Source organism: Chelon labrosus (genome assembly GCF_963514085.1).
Source record: "Chelon labrosus genome assembly, chromosome: 3".
Taxonomy (NCBI): Eukaryota; Metazoa; Chordata; class Actinopteri; order Mugiliformes; family Mugilidae; genus Chelon; species Chelon labrosus.
This window is the reverse complement of record NC_140339.1, coordinates 5520072-5535151: the sequence shown is the minus strand read 5'-3', so window position 1 is coordinate 5535151 and position 15080 is coordinate 5520072. Positions and strand designations below refer to the sequence as shown.

Sequence of the window (15080 nt, the reverse complement as noted above, 5' to 3'; positions counted from 1 at the left end):
TTGGCCTTATCCATATGTATTTGGACTCCAGAAGGTTTTTCTATTTTGCATCCTCCGTGCACCTTTCATCATTTCTGTATTTGGCCTGGTTTTCTATATTGGCGGCGTCTTTTGTTACACTGCTTATGCAGCAAGACTGCAGAAGAGGTTTTCGTCAATCATTTTGCCCATTTGCATGTGCACTGAGCTCTCAGCGCCGTGGGATGAAACCCCCTCGAGATATTTTATTTTCCACAAAACCCGACGGTCACATTGAGCCACGTTCCCATCCTTTCCTCGTCGCCGTCCTAATCAAAGTGATACAGATACGATCAACATATTAGACACGGATCGAGGGTAGGCGTACATCAATCATGCACGCCCTGTGTATTTTTATTTTTTTATGAACAACCATGGTATTATAGTACACTGTAGTGGTCATGGTATCAGATGAGTCATGCTCCTCCTGCGCTGTGATCAGAGTAAATAACTTTGCATCAAAAGACGATTTTATTTTGTCCCAGACGTGAATGGTTTGCACTTACAGTAAAGCATAGTCGAGCGAGATAGGGGTAAGAACCAAGAGTAAAATGATTGAAGTTTTCAATCTAGGGCCGAAAAGCAGTGTGAGCGGAGATGAGATTCAAACCAAGCTTCCCTTTGGGGAAAACAATATGGATTATAGGATCCTGTTGGTCTACAGAGACACAGGCAATCACTCAGCTGGTTGATATCCTCTTGTAGTTTGTGCTTGATGCTTCTTTGTGCTTTTCACTCACCTTGAAGAATATGTGGTGACTATGATCAATGTTTTTTATTTCTGGTACCTTTTAAGGAGCCGACCCTTATTTTCTGGGGTTGCAGCCCCCCGAGAGTCTTTGCGTTGCATTGCCATTCCTGCAGCATGTTACAGGAAATTGTATGTATTTCAGATTATGGTTCCCAGTGGCATAATGAAATACGTTTCCTATTGAATGCATGCAAGATGAGGTGCCTGCGCGTGTGTGTGTGCTTATTTATTATGTTTTATACATGCTTCCACGTTTAACTGCCTTCAGATTCATGCATGCGTGTAGTCTCCACAATGTAAAACGATTTTTAGTAGCGTGCATGCTTTTTATGCAGACACGAGGAGTTTCATATTATCATTGGTGGAACTGGGCACAGATGGCTCTGATGTAATCTCTTCAATATGCCGTCAGAAAGAAGGAAAAGACAGCAACAAAGGTCATGAAGAGCTCAATTTTATGAGATTATGAAAGGCTACAAGTACACACGGACCAAGTAATCTTTCTTCAAAATTGATTTTTCACTTTTATTTATTTATTTATATTTTAACAGCAGCCCCTTTAACAATTTATACGAGCACCAGGCCCAGCGAGGACTGTGTTCATTCCAGTTCTTACACACACCCACAATCTCAATCTCGGCAGGTGTGTCCAGGGATTAAACAAAGCTGGAGGCAGGTGGATCACAGCTCCAGCGTACACGGTTCAGGTGCAGCTTAGTGCCAACACATCAGTCTCCAGCCGCAGGCGCCTGCTACGTCAAACAAACAGGACTACCGCAGTAATGTTTCGGTCGATCAGAAGGTTTAGATGCACACAAGAAGCCAAGTTACTCAGAGATACTGTGTTATGGCAGAGTTTTGTTGACATGCACTGAAATAACCCAGTTAAAATCCATCACGCAGCTGGTAGATGCATGAACTTCTTTTATGCAAACCGCTTTTTATCAGATATGTTCATACAACGGTTTGCCTGAAACTGAAAGGTAAACCCCATCATATATAATTTTGTTCAAGTCGATTAGTCAGTGTTTGCCAGAAATTGCTTTCATCATTGACAAACTGAAACACAACAATCAGGTGAAACCCTCGCAGAGGTTGCGCTAGACCTTTTTCGTTGTATGTCATTTTAACTGACAGGGTCATAAAAATCCCGTCATAATCTATTTTTACCCGTTACTTTAATTTTTTTAACACGATAATAATGCAGTTCAGTAGCATTTCATTTTCATTAAAATTTCATTAACTTCAAGTTGCCGACACGTCTTGTCTGTACTCGGACCGGGACTGCCAGCGCTAACAGCTCTTAGATGGCACCGTACGGTTGAAGTGCTTCGGTGGTATGCAAACTTTTATTATTATTTTGCACAAAAAGTAATCAGTCCTAGCAACGTGCTTTCATCCGATATCTCCATTTTGGTAGCCGTTAGCTGCATAGATACATAGACATACATACATATATATTGTATATATGTCTATGGTTAGCCGAGCTCTGACGTGTGCATCAGTATAATCGGTGTACCAGCAAATCGTGCACTGATAAAAGTTACGTGATATTTAGAATGCAAACTGCGATTAGAGACAAGAGCCAATTAATAATGTCACTCGCCACCAAGTGGTCAGGGGTGTGAATTGCAATTTGTCAAAATGACAGATGGCCTTCAGATTTTTCCGTCACAGTTTTTAAAAAAAACGGTAAATGACGGAAAATATTCGGTTAACGCGACCCCTGGACCCTCGCATCCCACAGGATTACATGTATTTGACGTGTATTTTAGTGTTTTAGTAAGTCCCGCCCACTAACATGGAGGGGGTGGAGCTTATGACCTATACTGCAGCCAGCCACCAGGGGGAGCTCTACTTGCTTTGGCTGAACCAGAAAATGATACTTGAATACACCATAAAGCAGCACAACTATGGCACAGGTTGGGCACACGCATGAGAGGAAATAACTTTCTCTACCAGCAGGTGGCAGTGGTCTGTTTGAATTTGCCATTCAAAGTGGCAAGTAGACGTTAGCAGGCTCGGAGGCGAGGAAGAGTCACAAACCAATGTACAGAGCTGGCAGCTTCTGAATCAAGAAGAGCCTTCTGTGTGTGACTCCCCGACACACACATCTCATCACATCTGTTTCTCTTCTCGGACACTGGTTCATTAAGCTGACCAGCCAGTCAGAGTGATCTTTGTTACCAATGTGCGTCGCTGCATTTTAAAAATGCTGAATTGGCTAAAAGGCCGCCGTCAGGGGACTGACTGGAGGCAACAGTGTGGGGATACGCCACAGACACTGTCTTAGCGTGTCACAGCCCTAAGTTTAATCACTTCTTTTTAGATCTGATGTTAAAATTAAATCTCAAGGAAAGCGCGCATATTTGAGCCTACATGAAACAGATAATAAACCATATAAATCTGTTACATAAATCTGCAGAACAAAGTCACATTTACAAATATACTTCTGCGCCATCTGTGTCTGCTCTCTAAATTAGCAAAGCACCGCCGCTGCAGACTGATTTTAAATGTCGCCTTTAATATTTAATTTTACGCAGCTGCTCGTAGACAGACAGCGGCCACGGCAGAGACAGAGAGCACGGAGGCCACATAAAGAAAGGAGGGAGCTTAATAGGAAAATTAGTGGCGATAACTGACTCACTACTGATAAAAAGTAAAAAGAAAAGAAAACGTGTTGAATGGCAGCTGCATTTTCCTCAAACTAATCAAACTCTTAGCTTTGATTTGCTGGAAATTAACATCAAAATTACCTCTCAAGGACCCAGACATCTTGACTGAATATGAATTCCGCCACCCACCTTTCCTTTTAAATAAATTAGGCTTCCCTGCTTCTGCATTTTATTTATTCATACTTTTTTTTTCTCTCTCTCTCTGACCTTGCGTTGCTTGATGATCACACATCCAATTTGGGCCAGCTGCCTCAAACCACCTCGTTATAGCCGTCGAATGTGTTCTTGTGTTTTTATTTTTTAAATTCTCAAATTCTTATAATCAGGTTCAAAGGGACATGGCGCCATCTGCGCTTTGTCAGAGCCGCCGTGAACACGCGTGCACTAAGAGGTCCGGGTCGTTCAACAATAAGTGACTTTGCCTTGATCCACTGGTTTGATTAAATGATATGCCGGGGATTGAGATGCGAGTGAATTGCCGCCATGGTCAGAGGCATTACCGCTGACAGACTGCATTGAAGCTAAAGAGTGAGGAGTCCTTGAGGTGAACTGATCCTATTACCAAGCTATAACAACAATGAACTGCTTCAAAACAAAGATTAATGCGCCGTACTCACCGTGTTCTTAGTTTAATTTCTCAGAACGTAACATAAAGGGCTTTGCTATATCGCCTTTTATAAACCGTAGATGCCATAGCAACCATTGCACTGCAGCAGAGGCACACAATCGTGCACGCGTGTGCAGTGAATCATGTTTCCCCTACATCACAAATCCCACTTTAACCCCAGGGAACGCCACGCCGACAAATGAATTATGCCGTCACCTTTGTATGGGTCCAGAATATTTATCATCTTTTAGCACTGCTCCCCCACGAGAAGAAGAAGAAGAGATAATAGATTAGATTTAATTCAGCCCGAGTGTTTCGAGTCTGCTTTTCATCACCAGTATATTCCTCTGTGGTGGAAGAAGTATTCTTTACTTGAGCCTCATACTCCAAGCACTTAATACCGTAAAAGTATTAAAGGTAAAAATGCACTTTAGTGTCAAATTACTCCTTCATTACTACAGTCTAGTAGTGGATTTCAATGCCTGTATGGGACCATAAGATGAATGTGTGGAGAAGTGAGATGGGCTAGAAAAGCCAAAGATGTCTTTATAAGTGTCTCTAATCTTTGCTTTTTATAAAAATTTCAAAGTCTGATGTCATTGGACCTCAAGTATTTAAATAAAAAACCTTAACGCTTCAATATATCGCTTTAGTCCTGCTTTCAAATAGATGAAATCACTTCTAGCTCAGTGATTACAGCTGGCAAACAGATAAAGTGGAATAAAAGGTACAATATTTCTTCTGAAATGTACCATACGTGCCATAAAATGGAAATGCTTGACTAAAATACTACTCTGGCTCTGTTTGTTTAAATGACGAGTGGGTGATCTATGACTTACGGAGCCCTCTCTCCTCTGCATTTCGTTCACAGCTACACCCTCCGCGTGGTCGGCAACGGGATCAAAGCTCAGAGCGCCAACCCCGAAGTCAAAGTGAAGGGAGACGACCCGGTTATAAACCAGATCATTGACAAACTGAAACACATCAATCAGGTGAGACCCTCGCATCCTACAGGGTTACTGTACATGATTTCCTCCTTTTACTGGATTTTTCACTTTCTTAAGGGTCCATATTTGCACCTGTCAAACATATAGTAAGTGTCTCCTCAGGCGATCAGCTGATTTGTTCTTCTTTGTTGGTTTATGGAACATAAAGGTGTTTCTCGTCGGCCGATGCCAAAGCTGAATCCCTTTACCTTTAATTCCCAACAATATAATTCACTTACGTCTTCCGTCATATTACTGGTAAACACTGAGTCACAGAGAACTAGTCTGAAATGCAAAATCATTTCTGGGCAATGAATGAAAAACAAATCAATGGTTACGCATTTAGAAACCCATTTGATCTGGTTTGTGTGCATTCATATTTACAAAATTCTTTTTCCGCTCTTTGTTGAAATCAATGTAGCTGTTCTATCGCCCGGCCTGCTTTAATGCACGTTTGTGGTGCCGTGCCTCCTCTCAGTGCTGTTTATTTCTCAGGATGATGAGATTAGAGCAATTTACGGGAACACTCTCTCTTCTGTAGCTTCAGTAGCCGCTGCTGTAGCCGCCTTGGGGTTGTTGCTGTGCAGCAGCAGCAGCAGAGGCAGCTTGTCGGTTGCTTTGGTTTCCCAAGTGGCAGGCTGAAGGCCAGGTCATCTCTCTTGACCTCATGCTGGCAACCCCCTCCCTGACTAATTCGCACCATCTGCAGGGTGTCAGAACACATAAATCTATATCATAAGCATTTGAAAGCCACTGATCTGCCTCGCTGACATTCACTGTGTGTTGTCTTCTTGCTGTTTGTATGTTAAATGTGCTGTTTTTTGTTTTTTTTAAATGTCATTCTGTGTGATAGAGATAGTTTCATGAGCTCAGTACCCTGAAATAGTTTATCTGCTGCATATGATTTACTGTAACGACAATTATGAACATACTCACCTATTTTACTCCACATTTTCTGTTCTCTTTCCTGTTATTTTAATAATTAACTCATTTTCATTAATCTAATTGATCAGTGATTCACTTACAACTACACTCTACAATTACACTCTGTAGACGGCATCTCCGTTAATTAGCAAGATTTCAATGCATTAACACCATCATCAGCTTCAACAGATGACCTTTTTTACTTTTTATTTATACACCGATCAGCCACAACATTAAAACCACCGACATGAATAACATCGACCATCTTGTGACAATTCTGTCTTCTGCTGGGAAACTTTTGGACCTGGCATTCATTCATGAGGATGTTACTTAGACATGTAGCACCCACCTAGACCAGACCAGGAACCCCCACCCCATAGCAATGACACAGACACACACACAAAAACACTTTAGGACCAACTCAAAAAAACATGAAGAACAGCACAAGGTGTTGACCTGGCCTCCAAATTCACTAGATCCCAAACTGATCAAGTATCTGTAGGATGATCCACAGAGGCCCCTCTCCTCAAAGGCCCCCCCACTAACAACATTCTGTCGCCAGACACCACCGGACACCCTTTGGAGGCACAAGGGAGACAATACACAATATTAGGATCATAATGTTATGCCTGATCGGTTCATATGATGAATAAGTTAAGATCAAATAAGATCCTTTGCAAATTCTCATATTTTGGCCACACACTGTAGAAACAACACTGACACTTGCTGAAATTGAAATTTAAGATGATTAGTTGTATTTTTGACTCCTTAGCTGCTAAACGCTCCACTACAGTCTAGACTACAGATTTAGACTGTCTAGGTTTTCTTTAGGTCCAAAAGGTGTGAGTGCTTGCACAGTACAAATAGGTATCTGATCCGCTGTTCAAAATTCAATATTGACTGAATTAAAAAATACTGATTAGAGCAGATGTTCAAAAAAAACATTTGAGACATTTGCATCAGTAGCAACACAATATATAGATTTAGATGTTTATCTGTGTGAACTCTCCGTGCTGAAGAACAAAACTAATCTTGTCGCTTCTTTATTCCCTTTCAAAGTTTCATTTTCATCTTTGCATCACCTGTGCTGTGTTTCTAAAGTTAAAAGGAAAAAATAAAATTCCGTGAGCTTGTTTGTGGCATTGCAGGTGTTGAAAAGTGACACTCGGGCACCGCATATGATATGAAGCTCGTTATCAGTTTACTCTCTCACCTGAGCGGCAAGTCTCTGGCGTGTGAAGAGACTCGCAGAGGAAGGCCTGACTCGCAAAAAACACTCACAGTTTGACATTTCATTTCACATTCACGGCTTGTGCAAACATTTCTGCTGCACAGAAATATGTTTTCTCCTTCTCCTTCTTCCTCTTCTTCTTCTTCTTCTTCTTCTTCTTCAGTGTTTCAGGGTTGAAATCACATTCTGTTAATGGCAACGTCTAAAATTCCAGGAACAGCACACAGAGACCGTGACAATTTCTGCCTAATTTTTACCAGGAACAATTCTTCTGAGTTAACTTGGAAATAAAATTTTGTATTTTATCAATATGCATGATAACGAGGAATGTGTGGAACGAACTGAACAAAGACATGTGTGACACTGACTTGCTGCCATTCAGTTGTCCTTAAAGATCAGCTCACTAAAATGTGAATGTTTTTACAGAATTTTGTCTTCAAAGGCTGCATGAAATGAAAAGACATAGCAACTGAAACCAAAGCTGGTTAACAACATGTTTTTTTTTCTACCTATCATGTCAAATGTCTGTCAGAGTCCCTGTTTTCAACACGTCTGTACGTCTGAAAACAAACCAGCGACTGTTGCAATGTAACAAGACCCAATGACATTGTCTTTAACACTGTATTTTTACTTCGAAGAACTAGTGGCTGGCTCAACAGGCTGTTAAAACATGTTTTAACACGTGTTTTCCGTCACTCCAGTGCAGTAGCTCATGGCAGTGTCAGCCTTTTTGTAGGTTAGCGAGTTCGCCAGCCGTTCCACTGCTTTGATCCACGCTGAAATATCAGCTATCGTATCGATCACCATGTTATTTTATACGGGCTTTACGGCCCCCGAGGAAGACTCCTAATGACTTTTGTGTTCTCATTTAACTCCAGCCCCGCAGTGAGGTTGCAATTTGTTCTTTTAAATGAAGTGTTTTGACAACCATTGCACGCGGTGTTATGAAATATGCTACACGTTCTTGTCCACTACGGGATAAATTGGACTAATGTTAACAGTTTAATAGTTTAATAAGGTGAGCCTCAGATAATAGGGAGCAGATAGGGGCAGGAGCCTCTTGAGTCTAGATGATGGTGGTGGTGGTGGTGGAGTAGAAGGCTGTTGGAGGCTTCAGTTGAGACCCCCTGGACAACCAGGATCAGCTAAAAATGAGGAGGAGGAGGGCTGCAGGACAGCGTGGGAAAGAAAAAGTGATTTGGAGAATGGAGCTGCTGAAAAAGCCTAAATTGACCATGGTGGAATAGAGACGAGACTTGTTAACAGATTTTCCTTATTGAACTTTTACCTAAGTTTCACTTTGGTGTCTGATCAAATAGTTGCAAACTTGTTAGCAAATACCATGTTAGTGCATAAATTAAGATGAAAACACGTGGGCATGTGGGAACTAACATCAGCTTGTTAGCATTGTCTCTGTGAGCCTGCTGCCAGCATGTAGACATTTAAGCTTTTTAGACTCTTTTATACGCGTTAGCAACATGTTAGGAGAACACCAATCAGCTCTGGTAGTGATGTCTCAGTCACAGATGCACAGATGCATGCTGGCACAGAAGTGTTCATAGCCCAACACACAATCAACACAGGAGAAAACGCATGTAAAAATAAGCTTCTGATTGTGTTTACAGGTGCAGCAAAATGTGTCAAGCCACCTGACTGATTAAAATGTGTCTATTCTCATCTGATGTAAGTGCAACAGATCATTTGAACAGCAATGTTTACGTGTGAACAGGCTTTAGTCTCGTTTAGACCTGGGGGTCAGCGTGGATGCGATAACATCATTATAAATTGTCGAGGCAGGTGTGTTAAACCATGTTTCGCGGAGGTTAAAAACACAAATAAGGCTCCTTTATTCATCCTCTTTGAGACTTTTCCACAAAGGTGAATAAGAATAACAAACACTGTTTAAAAAAAATAATAATAATCACCCAAACAACAGCATACAGAAGATAGTGCTAATTAGCCCCGGGGAATAAAGAATCCAGATAAAATAGAGGATGACTGTATTTCTTTTCATTAAACAGATTAACACAGTGGGCAGGCTGTGTAATTAGTAATGTAGTTTTAGCTGTAAAATAACCTTTAACTGAGTGTATGTCTTAACCGTAGACAGTGTAAAGATGAATGGCAGAACAGCTCCTCAAACAGGAAGCTAAAAAAAGTAGAGCTCCCCCTGGTGGCTGGCTGCAGTATATGTCATAAACTCCGCCTCCTCCATGTTAGTGGGCAAAACTAAAACACTAAAATACATGTCAAATATTTTTTTTAGATACTTAATATACTACTGATGCATATTCAAATGCCCATTTTTCTGATAAGGTTCCTTTTAGTTACTTGACGCTATAGAAACAGGATGTGACATCATGATGACTACAAGTTGCCATGCCAACCGCTCTGTGAAGCGGTCAGTAGGACTGTGAGAACAACAAAAAAATAAGTGAATGAATAAGTACAGTGTATAATCCAACGTTTCTTAGGAACTATTGGCGGGAGAACAGAGTGCTGAGAGTGAGTGCCAATACAAGGAAGTGGGGACACGTAGTCCATATTTATGTACAGTCTATGGCCATTACTGTGACAATATTGTTAATTTAGTAAATCTTCAGAAACATATCATCGCTCTAAGCCATAACGTTTTCCAATGATACTTGAATGAGACATAAACAGCCACATGAACACAAGTAAGAAAGTAAGTAAGTTTGTACTTTTAAAAGTTTCATCGACTGGGGCGCCCCCGTAGCTCACCGGGTCGACTGGTCTGCCCATAAACTGAGGCTATGTTCCTCCTGGCCCATTACTTCCTCTTTCTGTCCAACAAAGGCACAGAAACCAAACATAAATAGAATAAAACTTTCACTGAGTCATTTATGTTTGATGGATAAAGCCAAACCTCACCTAATAATTTCTAATTGTAATAACTGGATGTTTTATAGTGAACCATGATTCCGTATAAACTCTGGAGACGCTGGTAACGACAGCCATTCTTTTCAATTTTCTTTGCCAGTGGAGTCAATTTAAAATCTCGTCCAGAAGTGTCTGGTTGAAATGCGATGGGTGGTCAAAAGGCAGTTTTAGATGGAAGAGAGAGCCCTCAGCAGTGTGATTTTGCAGTTAAGGCCTACTTGTGCTGAAATACAACATTTGCCCCTCTGCACAAGTACTGTTTGCCAAATCTTCGTAGTCCGTGCCAGAACCGCCTCCAGCGCACGCAGATGGAATAAAACTAAAGATACTGTGCAGATGCAGGAGCGTAAATAATGAACCATGCCTGTTTTGTATGTGGTCATGATGGTAGCCATCCACATCAGTGTTCAATGAGCGCTTCCTTGCTGTGAGGTTTTGTTTGGGTTCATGGGAATTCCAAGATGCAAATAACCAAAACTTAATTGTACAACATCTGCGGAGCACGGGAGCCAAATTACTTTCCATCACTGGGTCAAAATGATTCTCAAATGGAAGTGGTTTGTCGTGAGACTTGTAAGCCTCATGCATGTTACCAATGCACATACTTGCAAAATAACAGGTTTTCTGCAAATTGCTGTTCCACAATGGACTCTAACAGTACTCAAAAACATTGCGGGCTTTGTCCTGATAAGGCATAGCACCACTACGATTTAATTCGATTAAAACACAGAACCCCAGCTGTGGTATTTAGTGCTATGTCTGTGAAGGTTCTCAATCATCCAGGTCATGGTATATCCAAAAAAGCGTTTAAAAAAAGACAACTTGACTTGTAGAGATTGTTTGTGAAAGTGCTACACTAACATGCAGATTGTCTCGGCCCAGCAAAGGCACAACGTGTGTGGTGGTGTTGCTGTATTGATTGCTGCTGTCCTATAAACCAGCTGTTTGTCAGCTTCCATAATTTGGAAAACGCACACATGTGTCTGAAAGCAGAAAAAGAAACACTTCTATAAACTCAAATTACCCCCGGGAAGCCATGAAGTCTTTTATGAGGCAATAACTTGCAACCAGGGACCAATAGAGGCCACTGGGGTGTCGCCTCCTTTATCAATTGATGTTTTTTTTTTTTCCTCTAAATAAACCTTTGATATGTTTAGAATTTCTGGTGTTGAAAAAACGCAACATATTCCACTTGTAGTTTGGGAAAATTGTCACTAAATACGTTTCCTGTTCCTGAGCATCCCTTCTGGTGGCAATAGGAACATTGTTAGTGCAGCGGGGGAGCCATCGTTGGCGTAGCCATGTAAATGTGGCCAATCAGCGACAGCCAATCTGATGCAAAAAGGGCAATTATCACCCCGAGCAGAATCACATCATCAGCAGTTGTGGAGTGTTAAAATCTCTCCTCCAAAATCCATTTGAGAGGAGAGGTTTGGTGGAAAACAAGATGGATTAGGAAGTACTAAGATACAGCATGACTTGTAAGGGATTTAATTGAAAGAACTGCTGCAGTGATTATTATTATTATATACATACATAGCATGTTATTCCACCAAAAGATTGAGTCCGACTAATTGTAATTGCTAAGTGTAATATCCTCTCCACAGTACATGGAGTTTACTAGAAACATGTAATTTGTATATATCATTAAATTGTACATGTACCGATGGCTGTATAATTTGAAATGATGTTGTTGTTTTCAATAAGATAATACTGAATTATTTAACTGGTCTCTATGTTTTAGATGTCTTAACAGTAGGAGGTGCCCCTTTCTTCGATTTGTACATCAGATATTTCATAAATTTAGTACTTAGTAGAAATAAATGGGGTGTATTTATTTGCATTTGTTTGAAAGTGTGCATGAAATCATAATTAAACAGCTCCCGAGAGCGTTGAGGCATTTCTGAATCAGTAAGTGTTTGTAAAAGAGCAAATTAGTTTACACAGCATCTGTCAGAAGAAATACAAAAGCCGAGCCGACTTGCAGCTCGTGGAGGTAGGTGAAACCGTGCAGACGTCGCTGTGTGTACGAGCTGCAGACCTTTGTATCATACATCTGCTACGATTCATTTAGCAGCTTGTGTTTTCACAGTCCTCGAGTCTAGTTTGCATTACCGTCTCGCTGGGACTTTGATTTGCAAATTGTTCTGATTGGCATCTCATTAAGCCGCCGAAGTGCGGCACGAGTGTCAGCCGGCGTGTTTGACCCGAATTGTCATTTAACATCAATTTCAAACTGATGTTTTATTCCGCTGCTGTTTTAAAGGTGTTGATGGCACCTGTTGTGAGGCCTACGGCATAGCTTTACACAGCATGGAGTCCCAGGAACTGGCACTGGTAATTCACTGGCCGCTTGGTTGTCGCGTTCGCGTTGAACGTTGATTCTTTGAAATCTCATTTTATTAAAATAACGTGTGGCGGAGGTGGGAGGTGCACTGGCTGCAGGAAGAGGACGTACAGTGTGTGTGTCTGTGGTTGGAGGTCAGTAGCACCTCATTTTATGATCAGCAAAAGCATCAATTACACATACCAGTGCACACACACATTCCTTTGTACACATGAGTGAGTGTGCACATCTGTGTGTAAACCACACTGTATATATATTCCTCCTGTAAATCATGATGGCGTTGGTGCACCTTATTAACATGACGAACCTCGCCTCAAAGAACACGCGCATCCGTGCATGAATGCCAAGAGAAAGATGGAAGTGTTCACTGAAATATGGATGAAGGCAAGAGGTGAAATTCTATTATATTTAAAGACGCCACTGTTGGACATTTTTATGAGGACAAGAATGACTTGTCCATGCAAATGCCGATTTCCAGGTTTTACATCTACATATCAGACGGTCTTCACCATTTCCATATATTCGCCCCTAACCTTGACTAACCACAGCGCAGAAACGCCTTTTCCTAGGACCAAATGGAAATGTGTGATTACTTATTCCGCAGCCAAGACTGCCAGGAAAACACATAACGGCAATGCAGCTATTGACAAATTCATCATGCAATCTGCGCGTACAAACTCTAGATTTCATCATCTTGCTCATCAGCAGCTCTGTCCCATGAATTATTTGTTGGCTGCTCTCCTCCTTGCCTGTCCTCTCCTCTTGATGTGGTAAAACCCATCAAGAATCTATAAGTAGGCCCTGTCCCTGTGTCTCTCAATCAAAATCAGGGGCAAGCAGCTCCTCGCCCAGTCTACAGGCTGAATTATTTACCAGTCATTGATGTGGTGGTTGACCAGCAGTTTTGCTTGTGAATAATTCATGCCCCCTCTCCTTTAAGTCTAAAGGATTAACACTGAGAATATATTCACATTTTATTTGTTGTGCTCCTGGATTTGCATTCCACAGTGTGGCATCTGACTAAAAGTCTCGTTAAGTCCGGGGATCCAGATGTGAACACAACATACTCGCTGAACGTGGCATGCAAAATTCAGTTTGTTTCATTAATTCCTCTTGGTGTCCTGCAAGGAATATGTAAACACAGGAATGTCGAGACTCTGCAAGTAATTGGAGATGAATCCCAAAGCCTGCAGCGTGACAATTTGTGTTTTTAGCACACGCTCATTGTGTCCGTCATTATAATCACAAAGTAATTACAGTAAGTAAAAACATTCCACGACAAATAGAGCTAAGCTGCGTACCTGTAGATAACTTTATCTCAAGTGATTACATGTGCTAACTGTAGAGCTTGAGACACAGCAGAATAATCCTCTCTCTTTAATAAAGCCATTCCACAACATACTGCAACATACAACTCAACTCAATATACGTTAGAGATAACAACAGATAACAACACAACGCCTCTGAGAAGACAGGTGAGGAGCCCAGTGGGTGGTTGCAGCAAACTTGCAGCTGTTCATCAAGTGTGTGGAAATACTTCACTAAAGATGAAGCCCATACTACCATCATAAGTCAGTCCTGAAATACAACAAAAGTACTACTGCAATGCACACTCATCTGAAAAGGCAGAGCAGAGGAACCAAATCCTCTGCATAGTCAGTTAACAACTTCACCAAATACCAACCATTTGTTTGTGAATTTCATTGTCAAGGTTATTAGACCATTAGCCGCTAATCCCGTCTACATTATCCTATCTTACAACACGCTGTGAAGTACTATTAAATGCTATTAATGGTGCCAGTTTATATGTTCTAAACATATCTGCAGCGCACAGTATTCACAAACTCATGTGTTTATGTTCAGTTCTGTTATGTTCCATTAGTTGACATTGTTGCTGCGGTTGTAGAGTGTGTTTTTTTGTCCTTGATGTCAGTTAATGCACCACGAGAGAGATGCAAGAGCTGAGAGTTTGCAGAGCGAGAGCCACATATCAGAAGTGTCAGACTGACGATGTTTATGGTGTTGACGCTGGCTGCGGCCGTCAGTAGCTCGTGTTCAAGCTTCAGTTACCTTGCAGAAAAGCCTCCGTAGCTTATTTTGTGTGAGAAACTACATATTCAGGTCAAGAATGTAGATTTCATTGGTGTAAAGCATTACTTTCTACTGTGTTTTTATGTGTTTAACGTCATCGACTAGTCGACGTGGACTTTCATCACATTAGTCGACTTTAAAAAATCGTTCAACCCCTACAATGTTCACTGTTATGTGTGTTTATTTTTTTCTTATCATAGCTGCCTTGCTAAAGCTAAGACATGGTTAGATCGGTTTCTCGTCTTGGTTACTGGCTGCACCATCTGTCTTAATGTTCATTTCTTTAAACTGCTTTTATGTCAGTTGTTCAGTTACTCTCAGTCCTAAACCTTTCCTCCAAACTGGATGTGAATATCCTCAAATTAAAGTGGACATCCTGCACTTAAAAACTGTATTTGTTATAAAACTGTCACTTATGCGTCAGTAACAAAATAAGGGTCAGTTTCCAGCTGTGTATTAACATGGTTGTGTTCTGGCTTGATGCTGTATATATATATATATATATATATATATATATATATATATATATATATATGAGTAAAATGGATT

At 41.0% G+C, this 15080-nt stretch overlaps 1 protein-coding gene across 1 annotated transcript in view; it reads left to right on the top strand.

Moving 5' to 3' along the window:
• gpc5a (glypican 5a) overlaps positions 1–15080 on the top strand; it is a 133728-nt gene that overhangs the window by 61071 nt on the left and 57577 nt on the right. Inside the window, exon 6 of the mRNA XM_084541018.1 lies at positions 4923–5043. Within this exon, the coding sequence (XP_084397144.1) occupies positions 4923–5043 (121 nt within the window). The remainder of the gene's footprint in view (positions 1–4922; positions 5044–15080) is intronic.